Genomic DNA, 22016 nt, shown 5'->3' with positions numbered 1-22016 from the left:
CGGCGGCAGCCGTCAGGGCAGGGTTTGATGTGTAACCCTTTTCCCCAACGTGCTGGAACTCGTTTCCACGCCCGTCCCTGCCCACAATCGCTCCCGAGAGAGGGAAGGGCGGGAAATACCTGGGAGGAAAACGGAACAGCGTCCCGACTTGAAGCTCTCAGCACTTTTTCCCAACAGACCAGGGCGGTTTATAGCAATCGAGTGGCGGGGAAAGCTCGGGGGGATCCTCGCTTCGCCGGGACTCAGCGAAGTAAGTTTCGAGGGCGGGGGTGAGGAGGCCCCGTCCCGCCAGCTTTCCCTCGCTTTGCCCCGCACTTCGGGGATATGCGTGGTGGGAGGCTTTCGGCCGGCCGACACTTCCCGCCTTACACGAGCCCCAGCCGACACCCTTTTGTGATGTTGTTGTTGCGGGTGGCTTTCTTCCTACGCTCTGCGTCGCGGAGAAGGGCTGGAGGGAGGTTTTTTTTCCCCCGCACGCGCACCCTCCGTCTCTTCTAAGGACGGAAAGGTGGACGGCTGCGATTGCCAGGCTCGGCTAAACCAGAGCTGGGGGGGGCAGGGGGGGAGAGAGAAAGAAAAATACATGTCGTATTTAGAGTTTGGGCTTTAAAAAGTGTGGGGGGTAAATAAAGGGGAGGGGGCTCTGTCCTAGCTCGGAAAGAAGAAGAGGCGAGGAATGAATAATGTGGGGGTGATTTGAGGCTGTCCTGAGAGTGTGGGGGGGGGGGAGCTTTGTTGGCGTGAAAGGCGGGGATGGTGTGCTTCAAAATCACTCCACAACGCGGTAAACTTTAGGTGAGGGAGAGGGAAAATGGTTCCGCAGCTTAAGAGTTTTAAGCGAGCGAAAGGAGAGACGTAAGGCGACGCGGGGCCCTTAAAGAGGCCAAATAAACCGGCCGAAGCTTTTGTGTGATTGGAAGGCTCCCTGAACAAAAGCAACCGCGAGTGTTAAGTTTAGCCCGAATCTGGTCGGACAGGACAAGAACCTTAATATCTCAAAGATGGATAGTGTCAGTCCTTCCAGGTAGACCAGGTCAGATACTGTAATACTAGAACTCTTGATATAAGGCTATACTGTAATAACAGAATCCTGAAAACCTGATACATTTTGATTTTCTCTCCCTCTTACACCCAAGAGAGTGAAGGAAAACCAAATCTTCATGAAGACTATCTCATAAATCTCTACAGGAAGTCTTCTGCTAAGTACTCTTGGAACAGGATATTTAATGTCGCAATCCACAATGAAATAGTCTGTTTTATTCACGTGTAAGGATTTTATATTGCGCTAATCATCAAAATGGGTTCACCTAGCACAAAGCAGCTAAAAGCTGCAATCCCATAATCCTCAGAAAAATCTCCCAGAAATCATGAGATATAGCATTTGTTTAACCAATGGAGATCTTGCTAAGGTACGGGATGCACCACAGCTAGTGCTGTTCTACCGATATACTAAAATGGGATTGGAAGTAGATCCCAAACTGCATTTTTTACAGTTCTTCTAATATGGGGGTGAAGAGAAATACACCAGCTCTGAAGTTTGCATATTTCTTTTTTTTTCCCCATGGCAAACAGCAATAAAAGTATATTTTGGAAAAAGGATGAAAAAATAGAACAAATTCTAGCACAATGGATATCAGTTTTTTTTTACAATTTGCTTGTTTTAGCAAAAGTTATTAATTTGTTTGAGGCAGAAATGTTAATATGTTGTATTGAAAGCAGTGCTTTTATTGAGGTACATTGGAAAAATACCAATAAGATTAAACTGCACCCTAGCAAATGTTTAATTAATTAAAGATTGGTATTCCATAGCCAAAATTACAAGAAATTAAGAGAATTTTTCTTTATTATGTTGCAACTTTTTTGATGTAACGGATCCAAGGGCCTAAAATAGCTATAACTGTAAATAAAAGGATATGTGTTTGTGTGTATGTGTATGTGGAACTGCTTTGCCAAACTCCCAGCTTCACACCCATTAATTGAAGTAATATATTCATGAAGGGTGGAGGTGATGAAGATAAATGACAGGATTAATTATTGCACATTGCAAAGCAAGATACAGTAATCACTAGCAAAGGCCATACACAGTAGATCTTTATAGAACAAAAATCTTTAATTGTAATGAATCATGAAAGGGAAAGGATTTTCTGGGAAATTTAATATTTAATATTTGCATTCATTTAAACATGTCATCCAAAAACAATTATTGTAATATTGGTAGCGATTCAATGTAAAGAATAGCTAAGGATGAGAAATTGTATTATAAATTGCCTAAAACTACCCAAAAAGTTTTTGTCACAGGTAGAATAAAGTTTTTTCATTAGCCAGTATATCTTTGCAATTATGTTACAAATATTTTTTCAGCTGCCAAGTTTTGGTCATTTACAATGTAGTCTTACAGATTTCATCTCGAAAGCTTTGAAGATCAGTTTTAAATCCTGCCTAGCAGCTGTTGTTTGAAAACCAAGCCAAATATTTTGTGCATGCTGGCCATCTTACTTTCAAGTCCTTGGTGAATTAGTACTATATTTTTTATATATATATAAAGTTATGGAGAAATTATGGTATTTCTTACTGTAAATTAGTGATTGCTATCACTAATAAATATTATTGCTAACTTCACACATAATTCTAAAATAGGGTATTTTTAAAACATTAACAAACCATAATAGCTTGATTACCCTATGTTAAGACAGATTGGTTTAAAATTGAGGCTAAGTCAAACTAATTATACAGTGCCTTAATATTGTAAGAGAAAAAGACTCTTGATTGGATTCAGTACCAGCTGGAGCTCTTAATGATCTTCATGGAGAGTCCAACATACAACATGGTAGGGTTAGGGTATTAACGTATTAACATTAATAAGATACTGATATTCTGAGATATAAAAATATAGAGATTTCCTTTTCAAATTATTCACAGAAACTACACTCCTAACTATTGTTACATTGATTAAAGCAATGTGATATGCACTATCACACACTTTTATAAATTCAATTTCAACTAATTCACTTGTATTCATATTTAAAAGATAATCAGAAAATCTTGAAATCATAATATGAGAGCCAGATTAACAGATGGAGTTTCATTTATCATGGCATCTTTACAAATTGTCTTCAAGTAACTTTTCTACATTGTGAGTTAAGGTTTAGGTTAAAGGAATTCTTGAAAGCCCTTGTTGAGGTTCATTAGAATCTCTTTTACCAAATCTGCCACTTACCTGTTTATGCAAACAGGTAGTCCTTGCTTAACAACCAGTTGCTTGGCGATTGTTTGAAGTTACATTAGATACTCCCAAAAGATACTTACGACCTAATTCCAGAGTTATGATGGTGGTAAACCTCTGTAGTTATACCGTATCACCACATTTCTACAGCCATTTGCATCATTCTTCATATGATGCGATCTGTAACTTTTATTTTTGCTTTTCCAGCAGTTTCCATAAAAAAAATGCCCATAGTAATATGCAGACTCATTTAATGACTCGTTCATCTCATTTGCGTAACAACCATTGAAAAAAAAAGTTGGTAAAATTGTGTCAGTCATATGGGTGCCACATCTTATGACTGCATGACTTGCAGTGGAAATTTCATGCTCCATTACAGTCATTAGTTGAGGACTACCTGTACTTTAAGGTCTTGAAGTGACTGAGAATTAATCATTCTAGTTGCTTTAATTGGATTTTAATTGCCTTAAGTCATAATAACAATGATATCTGTTACGGTAGCTGCCTTAAGCATGCCAAAGATATAAATTTGAAATTAAAAAGTATATATTGTCATAGTGCTTAAATGTCACAGTTATAAAAACCACCTATTAGTAATTAGGTTTGTTCATTAGTGTAACTTGAATTCCAAAAAGGTAATTGGGAGCATACAGAAATGGGAACACAGCAACTGTTTGCTGCAATCTTTAAAGTAAATCTTTTTTTAGAATTTTTCTTTTTCTTAGGATTGTTTTTTTTTAGGAGTATGTAGCTGCCCAGTAATCCAGGAAAAGTATGCATTTACTTTAAAGAGGTGTGACTTGTTCATATCCTTGCACAGTAGATAGCATTTGTTTGGGATCAAATCTGAAGTATTTTAGAACTTTATTAGTGATCATTTTGCTTTAGAAAAAAATATTGAGTTTTTATATCTTCCTTTCTTACATGCATGTGATTATGTGCAACATGGACAATTAAAACAGCATAACTTATACACTAAAACAGAAAAAACAAACACTATAATAACAAAAGACAGAGAAGAATAGAATCCATTTTATACCAACTATTTAATGAGCTCCACAGTTCTATGGGATCCCCAGACACCCTGACAAAGCTAAACTTTGAAGGCCTTTGGCAAGGCTATCGGCTGAGGCCATCTTCACCTCGCAAGAATGATATTCCAAAAGGGTGCCATAAAAGAAAAGGTTCTCCTCTTGGTCCTGCCAAATGAAGCTCTGTGGCTTATGGGACCGTCAGTATGCCTTGCCTGTTGGACCTGATGGGAAGGTTCGATATAATTGGGGTGAGGTCCCTCAGATAATCTGACTCCATCTATGTAACTCTTTAAATGTCAAATATAGCATCCTGTAAGGACCCCAAACCAACTGGTAACCATTGCAGCTCACAGAGCAGATACATATGTGCCATTTTGGGGGCACAAATAACTGCCTGAACCATTTTGTACAACTGAATCTTCTGGATATCTTCAAGGTAGTCACATGTAGAGTGTATTACAGTAGTCCATTTGGGAAGTGACTAGGGCATGAGTGACTGAGAGTAAAGCCTCCAGGTCCAGAAAGAGGTATATTGGTATATAGCATGAGGTATATTGGTATATAGCATGAAGCTGTGGAAAGGCTCTCCTGGCTACAACTGCTCCCTGCTCTTTGAGCAGAAATTGAGAGTCCAGAAGACTCCCAGAGTTCAAAACATACCTCTTTGGCACAGTGTACCTCCGTTCGGAACTGAAGATGGTGAACCTCATATACAGAAGGTTCAAGACTCAGAGACCCATTCAGTCTTGCCAGGGTTCAGCCGAAACCTGTTGTTCCTTATCCAGACTCCCGCAGCCTCCAGGCATCAAGAAAGGACAACAGTTCACTATACCTTATAGCTCGATGGTGTTTGTTCATTAGATAAGAAGGCTGTTAGGCTCCACCTAGCAAGTAGAATTGGCGCCAAGAAGACCACAAACCCAGAAACTTTTACTGAAGAAAAGTTACGGAACTCTGTGAAATAATTCTAGCACCTATAGAAATCAAACATTGGTGTTCCTTTTTCTTGCTTCCACCTAATGGGCTATCTATCTTCCCTTTTTTGGACCCCTCTGCCCTTTGTTTTTGCAATAGTCAAATTTCCTCACTGTCTATGATAGAGATACAGGTAGTCCTCAGCTTATAATAATTCATTTAATGACTGTTCGAAGTTACAACAGCATTGAAAAAAAATGATTTATGACCATTTTTTTACACTTTAAACTGTTGTAGCATCTGCATGGGCACATGATCAAAATTCAGATTCTTGGCAACTGACTCATATATATGACAATTGCAATATCCTGGGGTTCTGGGTTCACCTTTTGTGACCTGACAAGCAAAGTCAATGGGGAAGCAAGATTCATTTAATTACTAATTTAACTTCAGTGATTCACTTTACAACTGGAAAGTCGTAAAATGGGAAAAACTTCACTTAACAACTATCTCACTTAGCAACAGGAATTTTGGGCTGATTGTCATAAGTCAAGGACTACATTGTGTTAATTGGCATTTCAGTATTCCTGTTCATATGATTTGAGATTAATTTATTTTGGATCTACCCATAACAGTATATCATATCTAGCTTGACAGATACAAGAACCCATGGCTGGCTGAAAAGTGAACATTTCTAAGATTTGTAGGAAGTCAATGGGATAGTAGGATTTTAAACGGATTTCCTTGATCAGGTTTTTATATTTTGAAATAACTAAATTTTGAAGTATATTTAACATGGGGTTACTAGAACTACATATTTAAAGAAGATTGTTAAGAAATCAAAATTATATTTGCTTAAAAAAATAAAGATTTAAGTTAGGGGTAATAGATGTTGACTACAAAAATATGGATAAAATATACTTTGGAGTATAAGGGTTTCTGTATATAATTGCTGTCATCTTGATGTTTGCAATCCAGATCTGAAAAGCCTAATTTAAGAACTGAATACTGACTGATTTGTAACCAACTTATCAAACAATTAATGGTTTACTTGAGATTAAACTTTTGAGGGTTTTTGAAGAAGACAGTTTTGTTAAGGAATGATAAAACTTTCAATTCAACATACTGTATAAAGGAAGGTACTCAAGCATTAAAGAAAATCAGTTAAAGTCAATCTTATTGTTCAATCCTCTAATGTAGCTTATGAAAGAAGGTATATAGTACTAGTATGTAAGGAAGACTAAAACAATAGGTCCAACCTCTTTTAAAGAATTCGCTGCTGAATCCAATGCAACAGGAATATCCCTCCAGTCTCCAACCTTTCTTTTTTAGAGAAGATTATTGAGAAGGCAGTGGGCTGCAGTTTTAAAGAGCTTTGGTGGAAATTTGGACCCCAGGTTTCAAACCAGGATATAGCACTGCAACTGCATTGGTTGCCCTTTTTGATGATGTACAGTGGATTGAGGAAGAAGTACATACTACTTGGCCTTCAATTGCTTGGTTGGTTGTACCAACAATAATGGTATTTTTTTTGATTAGCTCATGGGATTGGAAGTGGAAAGTACAGTGCTGCAATGCTTCTTTCTCTTGGCCACTTCCTGTCAGTGGTACTAGGCTCCTGCTTTGCCAAATGTCTCCCATTCTTACCACTTTAACATGAAGCTCTTGGGTGAAGTCATTTGTCAGCACTGGGTTAAATATCATCACTATGGAATGTATATGGTTGTATATCTCTGCCCCTGATGCTATCTTAGTTCTTTCCCATTGTCTAGACAGGAGTCTGGATAACAAAGAACAGATGTAGACTTAACTCTAGTAAGACCAAGTGGCTGTGGGTTTTTGACACCCCAAGATATGGATCAAAGGATTCTCCCCATGTGATTTTAAGTGAGGCTGCACCTACTTGGAGCTGTTGTACCATTTGGAGGTCCTCCTGGCTTCATGGCTACTGTTTGACATTTATAGGCAGGTGGATCTTCGCACACAAATCCATCTTGTGCACTGGTTGTACTCACCTTTAGAATGGAAAGCTTTACTCATGGCCAGTCATGCCATAGTCAATTCCCAATTGGACTTTTGCAATGTAATTTACATGGAGCTACTTTTGAAGACTGTCCAGAAGTTGCAGTTGGTTTAAATGCATTGGTGCAAATAGTAATGGGGGCATTTTCATACATCTATATACTATCACTACTCGATGAGTTGTATTGGTTTCTGCTAGGTTTTGGGGTCCTATTCATGGTGTTGATTTATCACCTACAAAGCTCTACATGACATAGACATAGCCTATAGGATTGCCTCTCTCTGTTTAGTGCTGCTTATCCCACAAAGTTGCATGTGGTGAGAGGAGTCACCTCTTTAAAATTGTGTCATATAATGGTTCCTTAGAGCAAGGGTTTTCAAACTTGGCAAGTTTAAGACTTGTGGACTTCAATTCCCAGAATTCCTGAGCTAACATGACTGAAGGAGGAATTCTGGGAGTTCAAGTCCACAAGTCTTAAAGCTGTCACGTTTGAAGACCCCTGCCTTTCTCTGTTCTTGTGCCTGTTTTCTGGAATTAGCCCTCCCCACATCAGTCACAATAATATAAAGTAACAATATCAATAATGTAGAAACAGTTTTAAAGTATAAAATTGAGGAACAAAGGCTAAGAACTGTTAATTGTTTATACAGGTAAAAACTTGAATTAAAAGATTTTGTACAAATTGTGAAATCTGTTGATTCATGTTTTTACTTGTATACCTTTAATACTTTGTCTTTCAACATTTGAATTTTGGAGAATCTGTTAAAAGATAAGTATGCAGCTCTTGTCAGCAACTATTTGTACACATTTAATAAAAAATTTTTTATTTCTCACTGTTTTTACTTACTGGGTAAGTAAGTGATGTAGTTTATCGAATCTATCAAGTATTCACTGTCTCTATTTTATAATATTTTATGCTATTTTAAAATAACAGGATGACAGGTATTGCTTTCAGTTGTAGAGATGCAACAGTATAATATTGTTGTGCTGCTATTTGGTTTTGACAAGGGTGAATAGAACATTTCATCATTTATAGAATTCAATTTCAAAGTTAGTGAAGGTGCTGTAATAAAATTTTAAGCCTGCAGATAGCCAACTGTTTGACAAATCTGTTTTAAGTTTTAGTTCAGCAAAGCACTCTCTTTTGGAAATTTGCACATAGATTATTTTCCTCCATAGAAACATGTAGCAAAAATAGCAATTCCAAATACCCAGCAAACCAGCTTGTGTTTGTGGAAGCTTCATATTTATTGATATTTTTTCCTTGATCTATCACCATCCAGATGTCTTGTCAAATTTTGCCATAATCCCTTGCTTTTGAATGAACTGATTAGACTGAGGCGGGTTGAAATTTGAAATACCTGGTGAGGTTGCTTATTCTTTGACTAAATGCTTTTAGTTTCTTTTTAGTGGCAAAACTGTTTTTCACTCATAGAAACCTTTCACAATGTACACATTTGGTTAAAAATAAACCTGAAATCTTAATTGGGTGTTTCAACCTATTAGCAGCTTACTGATTTAATGTCTGTTCCAATGTGAGGGAGAGGAGTAATTCCAAAGGGTTGGTCTTTTAATTAATCAACACATGGAAGAGATATAGGCTGATGGGGTTTGCAGGCAGAAGATCAGTGGTGGGAAATAAGAAAATAAGCACTCAGATTCTGTATACTGGAGATAAGTTACATACCTAATTTTAAAGCACAGTCTTCTCCTAGTTTGGGACTACAATATCTATGAAGAACATGTTGGCTGAGGAATTTGGGGCCTGTGATTTGAAGTCCAAAGACATTTGGAGGGTTCAGATTTGAAACACACTGGCATAATATTTATAATATTTCCATATAAAAGGTATGAAAAAGAAGAGCTTGAAGAGGGGAAGGCATAGTTCCAATTTCCATACCCATTTCAATAGATGAAATGTAAAGAAGCTACCAGGATAAACTTATGCAAGCAATTACAGCACCTAGCAGAACCTGTCTGGACTTGGAAGCTAAGCCAGATCAGGCTTGCTTAACACGTGGAAGAGGGAACTACATAGAAATTCCAGGATGGGTTGGAAGCTAAGCTAAATCAGGCCTGTCTAATACTTGTGTGAGGGAACCACAAGAAATGTCAGGACTATTAATTAGGCTATGAAGTTGAAAAAACATTCTTAAAGAAGGCAGGGGCAGACCACTTCACAATCACCAAGAGTCAAGCTCAAACTGGCTGTCTTTTTGATATAGAGACATTCTCCTTTCATAATTCAGGATTATTGGCAGTATTAAAGCACTGCTGCAATCACAGACATCAGATAATATTTCTATAATTGCAATTCATATATTTATAAATGTGATTCTGTAACCAAGAACAGGCCACAAGGATCATGGTACAAATGTAGGATACCTTTATTAGGAAAAGTAAATTCTCAGAATATGTGCTACATCTTCAAAATTGTCTGAAGTTCAGTAAATCATTTGACGATCCCTTTAAAAATATTGACTTTGGATTGTGTCACCAAAACAAATGGGCTATCTAAAGCAGGGAGCTTGATTTTTTTCTGTTCTATTTATGACCAATCAGTTAAGCTCTATTTCTCTGTCCTACATGTAGGTCTGGTTTTGAAATGGAAGACATGACTCAAGGTTGCTCAGAAGTATTTAGTGTAGATTGTTTGGTAATCATTGCTTCATTATTTAAAGTTGACCTGACTCAGAGCTCATCTGCACATAATAACAATACTACTACTACTACTACTGGTTGGAGTCAGACATAGTACAGAGCCATGGCTAGCTTAATCATTATTTCTTAAACAACAGTTGCTTGGGTCTAATTTACATTGAATGTAAATTATTAGGTTCTTGGTCAAAACTAAACACATATTTTTTTTATGGCCTATGACTTTAGAATTCTGCTATATTGAGCTATGAGAATGACCTTGGGAGACAGGATGAAAAGCTGCAGCCTAGACTACAAAAGATATCTCAGCCCACAGAAGGAAAGAGGGTATGGGGAACATCTCAGAGGAAACCTTCTCTAGTTTTCTGGAAAGTATAAGGGAGGAGATAAGCTTGCAAAATCCTGTTACTAAAAACTTGTGCTAAAGTTAGCAATAGTACTCATGAATTGTGCGTCACTTTAAAATACAGCATTCTTAGTAAAATATCTTATTTGTTAAAAAGAGTATTAAATCCCAACCCACATGAAATATTCATTCTAGTTTGAATAATATTGAACATGCTTTACATTTGCTTACACAAATTTTAATTGTTCAAAATTCCTCTTTTTCTTTTAGATTACATTCCATAGTGTATGAATGGGGGTTTAAGAAGTCTTTGATCCAAAATAACTCTGAAAATGGAAACCTCATCTTTACTGTCATCTTTACACGATGAATGCAGAACCGACAACTACCTCGAGCCGCACTACAAGGAATGTTACAGACTTGCCATTGATGTGTTAATTGAAAGTGGTTCAGAGGCCTACCAAGAATTTCTTGCTAAGGAAAGATGTTCTGAGTTTCTGGCAGAAGATGAGATTAATTATATATTAAACACTGTTCAGAAAATCCCCCCAAACATGGTTTATGCTACCGACAACGGTGTTGATGATGCCTCTTCCTCAGGAACATACTGGCCTATGGAATCAGATGTGGAAGCACCTAATCTTGACTTGGGTTGGCCTTACGTAATGCCTGGAATTTCCGGTGGTACAAATATTGAACTTCTATTTCACCCACCACGAATACAACCCTTTACAATAAAAGAAACTATTAGGAAGATGATCAAAGAAGCAAGAAAGGTAAATGCATTTCTTCTTTCTATTAAAAATAAAATATGTATTGATCATGAGTATATAATTTTGATATTGATTCAAATCAGTATCTATTCAACCAAAGTTGATCAAAATTAAAAATGATTTTTTAGTTTAATCCATTGCTTCATAATCTTTCAAGCAACTTAAAATGTCTCCAAAAATTCTGAGAATATAAACATCTTTCTTGGAAAAGTAAAATTAAAAAGTAGCGGGAAAAATAGAGATAAAGGAATAATATTCTTATTCAAACATACATTTTCTTTTTCAAAAAGCAACTATGAAACTGGGAATGTGGTTGAAATAAGGGAGAAAGATCTAATCTTTTTCACTTTGTGGCTAATTGCAGGTGTTGGTGTATAAATTAAGATAAAGTCCACGGTATGGAGGAAGTAGCTAGAGCTTGACAACAGAGTTGTTAAACTTAAGACTTAATAAACCAAATAGTTTATATTCTCTGAGCCTATCTCAGAGGCAATATAGTTGACATGTTGAACTAGTAGGAAGGGATAAATAACAAGAAGGTCACCCAGATGAGTTTATCAAAGCATTCCAACAACATGCTGTAATCTAGACCTTATGTATCATTTCTTGGTCTTGCATTTGCAGTGTAGTAGGCCAAGGGTATATAAAAATGATTCTGCTTTGCTCAGGGCTGTCCAACAAGTTGCCACTACTTTGTGGGTATCCAGTTTACACTGTGTTGTTTGTATGCCCAATAAAATTATGTTGTATCTTTGAAGTAATTCAGTTTCTTTAGATGACCCAGGTTTTAGCCACAACTGTTGCTTCCCCCATTTGCCTCAAATGTAATACTTAAAAGTTGGGGTACATGCCTTCCTTCTATATTGTTTTATATACATGTACTTTAATTTACCTGCCAAGATATCTCCATTTGTTTTAATGAAGTAAATTGAACTTACAGGGATTTATTTGCACATGGTACATAGATTTTCATGGAAAATAAATGGAACTTTATGAGTACCTTTTTTTCTCACTTGATTGAATCATTAATATTATTTAGTGCCATATAATTTAAAAGAACAGTTGGATCTGCTCTTGCAATTATTTTTAATAATTGTTAGCCAAGGACAGACATGGCACAGCTCAAAAGCTTGCTCAATATATGCCAGACATTACAACACAAAGTAGTGAAAATAAATTGATATGGCATTATCACAGATCATTTTGACTATGTGGATGAATTGAGCTAATTTGAAATTTTATTGATCTGCTTTCAGACATTTGTGTTAGACTGATATTAGAAGACCCAACCAATTATCATATATTCTGATTTATAGCTCTTGGGAGTTCCAAGTTAGTGAATAAAACTTGTGCTTTTCAGATCTTTTATTGTCAGAGAGTTTATAAATGAGTGAAATTTCATTGGTATAACCAAGTTAATAGAATAAGGACAATGCTGTATAATTGCTAAACTTGTTCAGTAATTTTACTCTATAGTCTTCATTCTCACTTTCTTGCAGAATTTTGAGGACTTAATAATTCTCTGATATTTATAATTAACATTTATACAGTTAATATCTTATATGTACATTACTTATTTTATTTAAAACATTTAAAACATCCTCATAGAATAGAGTTATTATTTGTAATGAAAGACATAGTAGAGGTCTGAATTTTAGGAGATATGTGTTCTTTCCATTGGGTAGTTGTGTTGAAAATACATTTAAGGGAGAATTTGAAAACATTACACTATCTGTATGCCATCTTTTGCTATGACAGTATTAACGTACTGTTTCTAAAATAAGTGGGAGATATTTGACATAAAATAAGAACAATGTATTCAAAAAATTTACACAGGTGGAATTTTATCCAGGAAAGCTTCCTGATAAAAAGCATAATTGTCAATTGTTAGGAATATAAGTCACCTAACAGTATTTGGGTTAGAAATATATAAACCAGGATAAACATTTTAAAACTGTTTCTTTAAGAAAATATAAAACTGTAATTAGGTGTGGTTTCTCAAACGGCCATAAGATGGAGCAAGAAACCTGGGTTGTTTAGTCTGAGTCTCAGAAAAGAGTGTGAGTGTATCTCTGTTTCCTTCTGTTGGAAAGTATTGCCATTGCTCCATTTCTTCTAATTGACTGATATTACTGGATTTAATGTAAGTCTGATACTGAACTGTTTTTGACACTGGAATTTGATATTTGGATTATCCCTGGATGAAAACTGACTGATTTTACCTGTGAATGACTTTGGACTGCCTATTTTGGACTTTGCTTAACGTTTCTGTAAGTAAAAACCTACATTTACTGTACAGTGTATCTGTGTGCTGTATGTGTATTATTCAAACACTCCTCTCAAATACGTCCCCCTGTACACGCTCATTCTCTTAACGGGGAATTACCTCAACATCTATGATACAAAGATCAAGCCCAACAAGAAGAGGATATTTGACAACTGGCAAAAGAAAGCAAAGATGGTACTAATAGTGATAGGCATCTTGGATGCAAACTCAAAACAACTGGAGCACCACTTGAACTCAATTGGCATTGACAAATTCACCATCAGTCAATTGCAAAAGGCAGCTTTACTCAGAACAGCTTACATCCTACAACAATACCTATAACACCATCAAACATTCACACTTTATCCAAATATTTAGGAAGGGCTCGATAGGTAGACAAAAATGCCAAATCTAATATGAACATCTGGCTAACTGTGCAATGAACCAGCAAACCATACCAACCCCCGGGATAATCCCTTTTACCCTTGGGGGTCAATATTGACCATTATGAGAACATTGTTTTCCTCATTTTAAATAATCAGAACATGGTTATAGATCCATAGTTCCACTACTATGTAATATGACACTCTTCCCTTTGCTAGAAGTCTAGCTTGTTCATGCTCATGTGCTTTTCTAATATTTCATAGTCCATTCCATCATCAGGTGATGTAAGTCAGAACACCTGAAAAAATAAAATTGGCAGTGAAATGGGATCACTGCCAATTTTTCTTTTCCAGATGTTCACAAATGAGATCTTTACGTTACAACCTGTTTATGCATAAAACAGGCAAGTAAATTGGCTGTGTGCTTACATGGATTGCTATTGAACTGAACAATTATATGACAAAATCTCTTAGGTACTAATTAGAAAGAAAATAAATTTAACCCAAGTTTAGCAGTGCTTGCTTTTGGCCATCTCCTGACTGGTTAAAGATTTGTAACTACTGGCACAACTGGGGCCCATTCTACAAACATGACATTAAATTTGTGTTTATGTTTAATGCACGTGCTTTATTTCAAATATAATGTATAATTGAGAGTTTTTAATTCTATAGTTGCAGTTCTGACCAAAAAAAATAGTCTTTTTAAAATTGTTCTTTGTATTAAACAGGAAAGACCAACCTGTAGTCCACAGATTAAAGGCAGTCCCCAACTTCTCGAAATCAGTCACACAATGAAATTTGTCTAAATTTGGTAGTGATTTTTAGTAGAAAAATATTGAATTAAAACAGGACAGGAAATATAAGGCCTCATAGCAAATTGTTCCATTCCCACTCTTAAAATTTTCAAAAGCACAAAGAAGCTAATTTGGGGGAGTTAATGGTGAATGCTTATCTAGTGCTGTGTTAGGAAGAATTGCCTACTGTTGCTAGGATGCTGTATATTTTTATTTGAAGTAGTGCATGATATATTCAAAGATGTATTAAATGTTTTAATTAAACTGGTCACATGTCATGGTTCCCATGAAGTACTTCTACCACTAGGCTCACAGATTAGAGACGTCTATGCTTCAGCTTAACATTGAATCTTGGTCTTGTTTATAGAGTGTTTAGATTTGAAAATTTTTAATGGATCTAAACCATCAACCTTCTGTGTTTTGGTCTGTGGCTACATGTGGGTTTTTAGGTACGGAAGCACTGATACACAATACCAATCACAAGCAAACAAAATATTTATAATTGCAACAAAGTCCCATTTTTTTTAATAGAAAGATGGATCAGTGAAGCTAGAAATACATTTCCTTAAGCCTATTGTTTCTTGCCATGAAGACACAAGACTATTTTTACCAATTTAAAATACATTATTCTAAAATTGTTGGGTTTTAAAAATAATACCTTTAAATGTATTTCTTCCAAATAGAAATAACACATCCAAATAATTTTCTCTCAAACCCACATACTATCTTCTGCCCAATGCCTTCTAAAGTAATTTCCCACTCATTTCTCCCCTGTGATGAAATAATTAACTCTCTTCCTCTCTTTTTCAATTTCTGAATTTTCTAATCCTTTCTTTCTCTTACTTCTTTAAGTCAAGGGACTTTTTAAAAATCTCCAGTTGAATATGTTTCTCAAAGTGCAAGGAAAGGTGTTTGTATCTATGAGGGACAGTTTGTGCTGTTGAAAGAAATATCCTTCTGGGTTCAGTTCCAAGCGGGGGAAAAGACCCTGGATTCATGGAAGTTGCTTGGAAAGAAGGTTTATTGATGAACAAGATCACGTGCTTTGGAAATCCTGGGCAAAAAAAAAGGGAAGAGATGCTGAGAGTCCCTGGGTTTTTTGCCCTCTCTGGGCATCAAATTTCCTGGGGCGCAGGAAGAATATCCTGATTGGTTACTGTCAGGGATCATAGCTAGCTTTCTAGGTTGTCTGTGTGTTAAGTTTGGTTGTGTGCTACTGGGTGATGAGGGCGAATCCTATCATGCCCTGATCCCATCACCCTGGTGCTGAAAGTGCGGGGCAGGGAGCTGCTTTGTCTTTACAGATATGTTTCTCCTTTTCTCATCCAGGGAAATATAATATTCTGCCTTTTTAATATTTTCTAGAATATTTCATTCTTCTAGGAGAAGGGTGGGTGCTAACTTTCTACAATACCTATGACTTGATTGTTAAATTTAGGGTACTTTATGATATGACTAGTGTTTTATAAAGCATAATGGTGTTTTTAAGGGTTCCTTTGAAAGTAAATTAATTTTGTCTACAGTTATGGAAAGTTCACCTTGCAATAAATTTCAAATGGAATAATGGAATGCAGCCTAAAGTGAAAAAGATATATGTTTCTAAATTTCTTTTGATCCCTTACCATTTATCATTAGCATTATCTTCATTATCTTCTAACTTTTCACAAAGTGAAAATTGGATTGGCTCCACTTTCTCAATAGCTTCAATAGAAATGAAACACAATAGTTTTAATTAACCTTTGGGGGTTGCCGTTTATGAAATTTAAATTGCTGAATTCAATTTCTATTGGTGTTCTTTTTTATTTTTGATAAGTACTGTAGCTTGACTTTGCTATAATCCCTTTTTCTTTACATACACATGTATGTAAATAAACTGAATGATATTAAAAGACTTTATGCATACTGAATGTATTCATTATTAGAAGACTTGGGATTTCCTCTTTTCTTTTCTTTCTTCCTTTTTTTTTGTGGGTCAATTTTTTGAGCCAGTTAAGTTCTCATAGAGAGTGAATTAGGAGAAACTAGAAATTATTGAGCATTTCTCTCCAAAATTATTTGCTCTAAGAGTAATGACACCTCTTGTTTAACAATACAAAATGCTTTGCTTAGGGAATATTATATCTCCCTCTCCATTCAGGTAGAGAACATGTTGCTCAGGATAAGAGAACAGATAAACAACAACCTCCGTGTCTTCCTACATAAACCATTAGGTGAGACAGAATGGCAGTAGATGGTCTTGCACTTCTGTACCATATTATGGGATTCTCCAGTCCTAGCCTTGTTCCTGGATGATCAGGTGGTAGTCGCCAAGAATGTCATTGCTGATTTTCAGCTTCTGTGCCAACTGTCTGACTTTCTAGTAAAGTGGATCATCTCTTGTCAAGATGAAATAGTAATCATTCCGTGGTTATTGTGATACAGTATGTTTTTGCTTTGGTCTTCAAAACTGTTTGCAAATTGCAAACAGATTAGCTTTTTATTTGTTTTAATGCTTTAACAGGTTGGCATCTAAAAAGCCACTCCCTACTCTGTGAAAATACCAGAGCTCCAGTAATTCATTTGAAGATGTAGTGCTTTCTGCTTCTTAGAGGAAAAAGGAGAAGTGTTTTGAGTTGCAGCAATCTGAAGAATTGAAGAACTCTTCTCAGATTGGTTAAGCTGATACATTTGTTACAGAGAATTTTTTTGTAATAAAAACTGCATTTTTATCAGAGCTTTCAAAAATCAATGCTAATTATTGTAGATCCATGCTTAATGCTAGACCTTTTTTTAAACTTTTAGATATTATGGCAGGGGTGGGATTCAAATTTTTTAACAACCGGTTCTGTGGGTGTGGCTAGGTGGGTGTGGCTTCTTTTCTTTTTTTGCAGTCCCCCCCCCCCCCATTTTTTTGGCCTCCTGGCCTTGGAAGCCTTCTGGGGGCTGTTTTTGCTATCAGAAGGCTTCCCTGGGACCAGGAAGGCAAAAAGTGGAACGCGGGGGACACACAGCCCCCCACCCCCCTTGTGCTGCTTTTTGTCTCCTGGGCCTCAGGGGAGACTTCTGCGTGAAGCAGTAAGACAGTGTGGGGGATACCAGCACAGCTGATCATCGGAACAGCTGATCATCGGAAGGGAAAGAAATACCTTAAGGAGTGACTGGGTGGGGGGTGGGGGTACCAGTTAGCGATTTCAGGCAGGCACACAATGTCGCTCATGTGTGATAAGGACTGACCGGGCAGGGAGGAGAGGGGCGGGGCCAGCCAGGATCACGATTTGCCAGTTCTCCGAACTGCACAGAATCATAACAAACGGTTTATAGAACCAGTCTGAACCGGTAGAATCCCACTCCTGTATCATGGTATAAATCACAAATCTAGAACTGATAGCATTAAGCCAAGGCCAGAGAAGTACTGTTTCCTTCAGTTGTTCATTGTTACAGAATCAAGATGGGATGCAGGAAATTTATTTATTTATTAAATTTATATGCTGCCCAATTTGCTATCCACAATGAAAGGAGGATTTTGATCATAACATACTTTGGAGAAGCATAAAGGTAGTATGGTTCCACAACACCACTTTCTACCTTATTTCTCAAACCATGTGCAAAGGAAAACTGACTACAAATGTATAGAAGATACTTTTCTATAATGTCTTAAAGACAAGATGAAGTGAAATGCAACATCTTTAGTTGGCTTTGACCATTTTATTCTCAATGCAAATAAAGTGAATCAGATCATTCTGATCTTTACTTGAAGGAGAAGTATCTTTATTTTTTGACATTTAACACAGGATGCTGGAATTTCTTACAATTACAGGTAGTCCTCGACTTACGATTACAATTGAGCCCAAAATTTATGTTAAGTGAGAATTTGTTAAGTGGGTTTTAGCCCATTTTACAACATTTCTTGCCACAGTTGTTAAGTGAATCACTACAGTTGATAAGTTAGTAATCTGGTTATGTGAATCTGGCTTCCCCATTGACTTTGCTTGTCAGAAGGTTGCAAAAAGGGGATCACATGACTCTGAGACATTGCAACGGTCAAAAGTATGAGTCAGTTGCCCAGCATCTGAATTTTGATCACATGATTATTGGGAGGCTGCACAGGGTGTAACTGAAAAACAGTCAAAAGTCACTCTTGAAAAACACTATGTTTTACTATGGGATTCCTAATGAAAAACAATGGAATGGTTTAAAAAAATGGGGGGTAGGACAGGATAGGATAGGATAGGATGATAAAAATCAAACAAATGTTCCATGGTGCATTTGCAAGTTAATCCTCATACTGAAAAGCCAGGTGCTGTTTTTGTTCCTGCGTAATTTCAAGTATTATCTTGTTTCTCAAGGATAGTTAAAAGCACAAAGTTTGCAGCTTAACAGTTTGACTCATGGCTGATATTGAGTGATCAGTGAATACTGATTCAATCCCTGTGAATTACTTGGGTTTGTCTTACTAGCACTTTAATTTTCTTATTACTCATCTTTTGTGTGAGTATATGTGCCTTCAAGTCAATCTTGACTCCTGGTGACTGCCTGGACAAGCCGCTTAATTTTCTTGGCTTAATGAAACCGACTGACCCAAAGTTACCCAGCTGGCTTCATGCATAAGGTAGGATTAGAACTTAAGGTCTCCTGGTTTTTAGCCTGGTGTCTTTAATGACAACACCAAGGTGGCTTTCTGACTTGATACAAAGCAGACAACTTCCCAAAGACAACTATTGCTAGAATATAACTGAAGTCCTAGTATGCTTGAAAGCTTTGTGATTAATGTGCTATTTGATTATTGTGCTGATTATCTTTCCTAGATCCCTCATACATACTATTCCTTTTTAAAGATCCTTTGAAGCTTTAAATATATATTCTGTGATGATTACATAAATGCACTACTATAGAATATTCATTCAATTATAATTTATGAATAAAAGACTTCTTACATACATCGGAGTAGAACTTTACACACCAGAATATTATTCTGCTACCACATTTTAAAAATGTAACTCAGTAATTCTATTTTCATTACCTTTTTTTCTGACAAATTGTATAATTGTTTGTGCTAATAGAAAATTAACACTTGAAGAATCTTCATAAAATATATGACAGTTTTTGGAGCCTGCTATTTTGGGAAGTAAGAAGTTATTTTATTGACTCAAATTTAAACCTGTGTGACACAGCAGATTTATTTCCCATCAAATATTTTTGTCTATTTTTTATTCAAATGTTTTCCTTTCTGGGTTCTATTTCCTTTTCTGGGTTCCATTAATTATCATCAGCATGCAATGCTTATTTACTAATCAACTTATTAAAGTTATATCTGATCTAATCACAGGTAAATGATGTATGTCCCAACATATAGAAACTGGATTAAAACAACAACAGCAGTAATAAAACAGAATACTAAGTCCTGACCTATGTATCTTCTTATTTATTTATTCATTCATTTATTTATTTAACTTATATGGTGTCCATCTTGCTAAAGGCAACTCTGGGTTGCTTGCACTCACTCAGTAAAAACACAGTATAAAGTTATTAAAACAATAGAAATATTAAATTAAAATTAAAATGGCCAAAATGGAGAAGAAGGGAGCAACATTTGCATGGGGAGGTGAATGCAAATCTCACCTTAAGGGGCACGGTGTTTTTCTATTGAAAATACAAAATAAAAATCACCACAGAAACATGCACAGGAGTCTCCAAATATGCTGACTGCGGAATTCTGGGAGTTAAAATCCACAAGTCTTAAAGTTGCCAAGTTTGGAGACTTCCTGAACTGGCAAAATGTGCCCTTTCAAAATAGTAAGTTTAATACAGTCTAAGCAAGATGGCTATTCCCTACTCTGAACCCACCTTATAAGGAGGAACTGCCCAGAACACTTGTAGGCAATCTCCCATCATCTCTTTGCCCAGAGAGTTTTGAAAAACGGTTCTGCTCTCCAGCTCTTTATTTTTTATCATGGACACTGACTCTGCTTTTCATGGAGATATCTTTAGTCCACTATTTCTTCCTCCGGAAGTCTGCCTCTAGAATTGCGTAATTAATTGTCACTTGGATTTGAGTTCTTTTTCAGCTTCCAGGATCCGTAGGTCTATCATTCCATTTAATTCAGATGTTTAGGGACAGACATTTTGTCTATGATTTGCTCAATATACTGTATTTTCTTTAATGTGGAATCTTAAATATACATAATCGTTTCCTTAGTTAAGAGATGAACAGTATGTGGTTGTCCAGGTAATGTTAAAATATTTGGACAGCTATTACTTGCCAACCCCTTCACTCACTCATCCCTAAAAATGCACCTGATCAGCACTTTTGTTCCTCTTTTGCAAGCATGACTGATTCTCAATAATGTTTTGTGCTACAATTTGCAATGTTGTGTCATCTACTTAAATTTTGTAATCTCAGGATCCAGGATAAGGAGTGGTTTCAGTTAAAAAGTAATGTGTATATCAACATTCCTGTCTGTTTTGTGTTGATCAGACTACACCTAGAAATTAGAGTTCTACAAATAAAGAAAAGCATTGCTTTCTGCTTTCTCTCCTCCAGTTTCTTAACCAAATGGTAGGGACACTGGAAGGAAAAATATGCAGGATACAGTTAGAGAACTGAAGGTGAGAAGATTGCAAGGCGATATGATTGTTCTCTTCAAGTACCTGGATGTGAAACATATGAAACATAGGGCAGACTTGTTAAAAAAAAACAATAGGCTTAAATAAAAAGGGTGCAAATTTTGTGTGAATATCAAGGTAAAACTTATAATGTAAGATAAGATACTATGAGCACATTGGCACACATTAAAAATGAAATTCTATTGCCTGCTCTCAAAAGAAATTATATATCTACCCATACACATAACATTACACACGTATACACATGCTATGCATACATACAATTGTATATACGTGTGTGTGTGTGTGTGTGTGTGTGTGTGTGTGTGTGTACCATTTCGAATATACAGCGGAAAGAGAAAGCTTGAGAGTTCACAAGGTTGCTGCTATATAGAACAAAACTGTGGCTGACTATGGATGTTTTGCCTTGGATAACACGAAGCCTCCTCCCAGATGGTAACAAGGAAAACAGGTTGTGAAGAGGATATGTAGCATCCCAGATAATATCGTGGACCCTTCCAAAGCATCACTTATATGCTATGACCTGAATAGAAGGAAGTGAACTACCAATAATCTTTTCTGCCATCCTCACCACTCTCTGCACCGCCTTCCTGTCTGAAACAGTAATGCTTCCAAACCAGGTGGTAATGCAATGCGATAGGATGCTCTTGATCATCCCTCTATAGAAAGTGGAAAGGACAGAGGAAGGAAGGTGTGCTTTTCTCATGCAATGCAGAAAATGCAGGTGCTGCTTGTGCCCGCTTCACCATTGTCTCACGGCTGAGCGACCAAATCAGCCTACTCATTATCTGCACACCCAGAAACTTGATGCTGTTAACCACCTCCACAGATGAAGCATTAATACACAGAGATGTGTGGCTGTGCCTGCTTTTTCTGAAATGGACAATGGTCTCTTCCATTTTTCAAATGTTTAAAATGAGGCTGTTTTTATTATGGCAGTTCACCAAATCCTCTATTTCCTTGTGTTAAGCATCCTCATTGTCATTCTGAATAAGGCC

The 22016-nt window shown here is 36.5% G+C and overlaps 1 protein-coding gene across 1 annotated transcript in view; it reads left to right on the top strand.

Moving 5' to 3' along the window:
- The first annotated feature begins 120 nt into the window (after positions 1-120).
- The window catches only part of SACK1B (scaffolding CK1 anchoring protein B), a 36226-nt gene continuing 14330 nt past the window's right edge, over positions 121-22016 (top strand). Inside the window, exons 1-2 of the mRNA XM_026695190.2 lie at positions 121-250; positions 10470-10975. Coding sequence (XP_026550975.2) covers positions 10532-10975 — 444 coding nt within the window. The 5' untranslated portion in view covers positions 121-250; positions 10470-10531. The remainder of the gene's footprint in view (positions 251-10469; positions 10976-22016) is intronic.

The sequence above is a fragment of the Pseudonaja textilis genome, chromosome 1, assembly GCF_049901715.1.
Source record: "Pseudonaja textilis isolate UNSWEBS1 chromosome 1, rPseTex1.2, whole genome shotgun sequence".
In the NCBI taxonomy this organism is placed as follows: Eukaryota; Metazoa; Chordata; class Lepidosauria; order Squamata; family Elapidae; genus Pseudonaja; species Pseudonaja textilis.
Note: the sequence above shows the minus strand (reverse complement) of the source record. Positions and strands in the feature narration are given on the sequence as shown.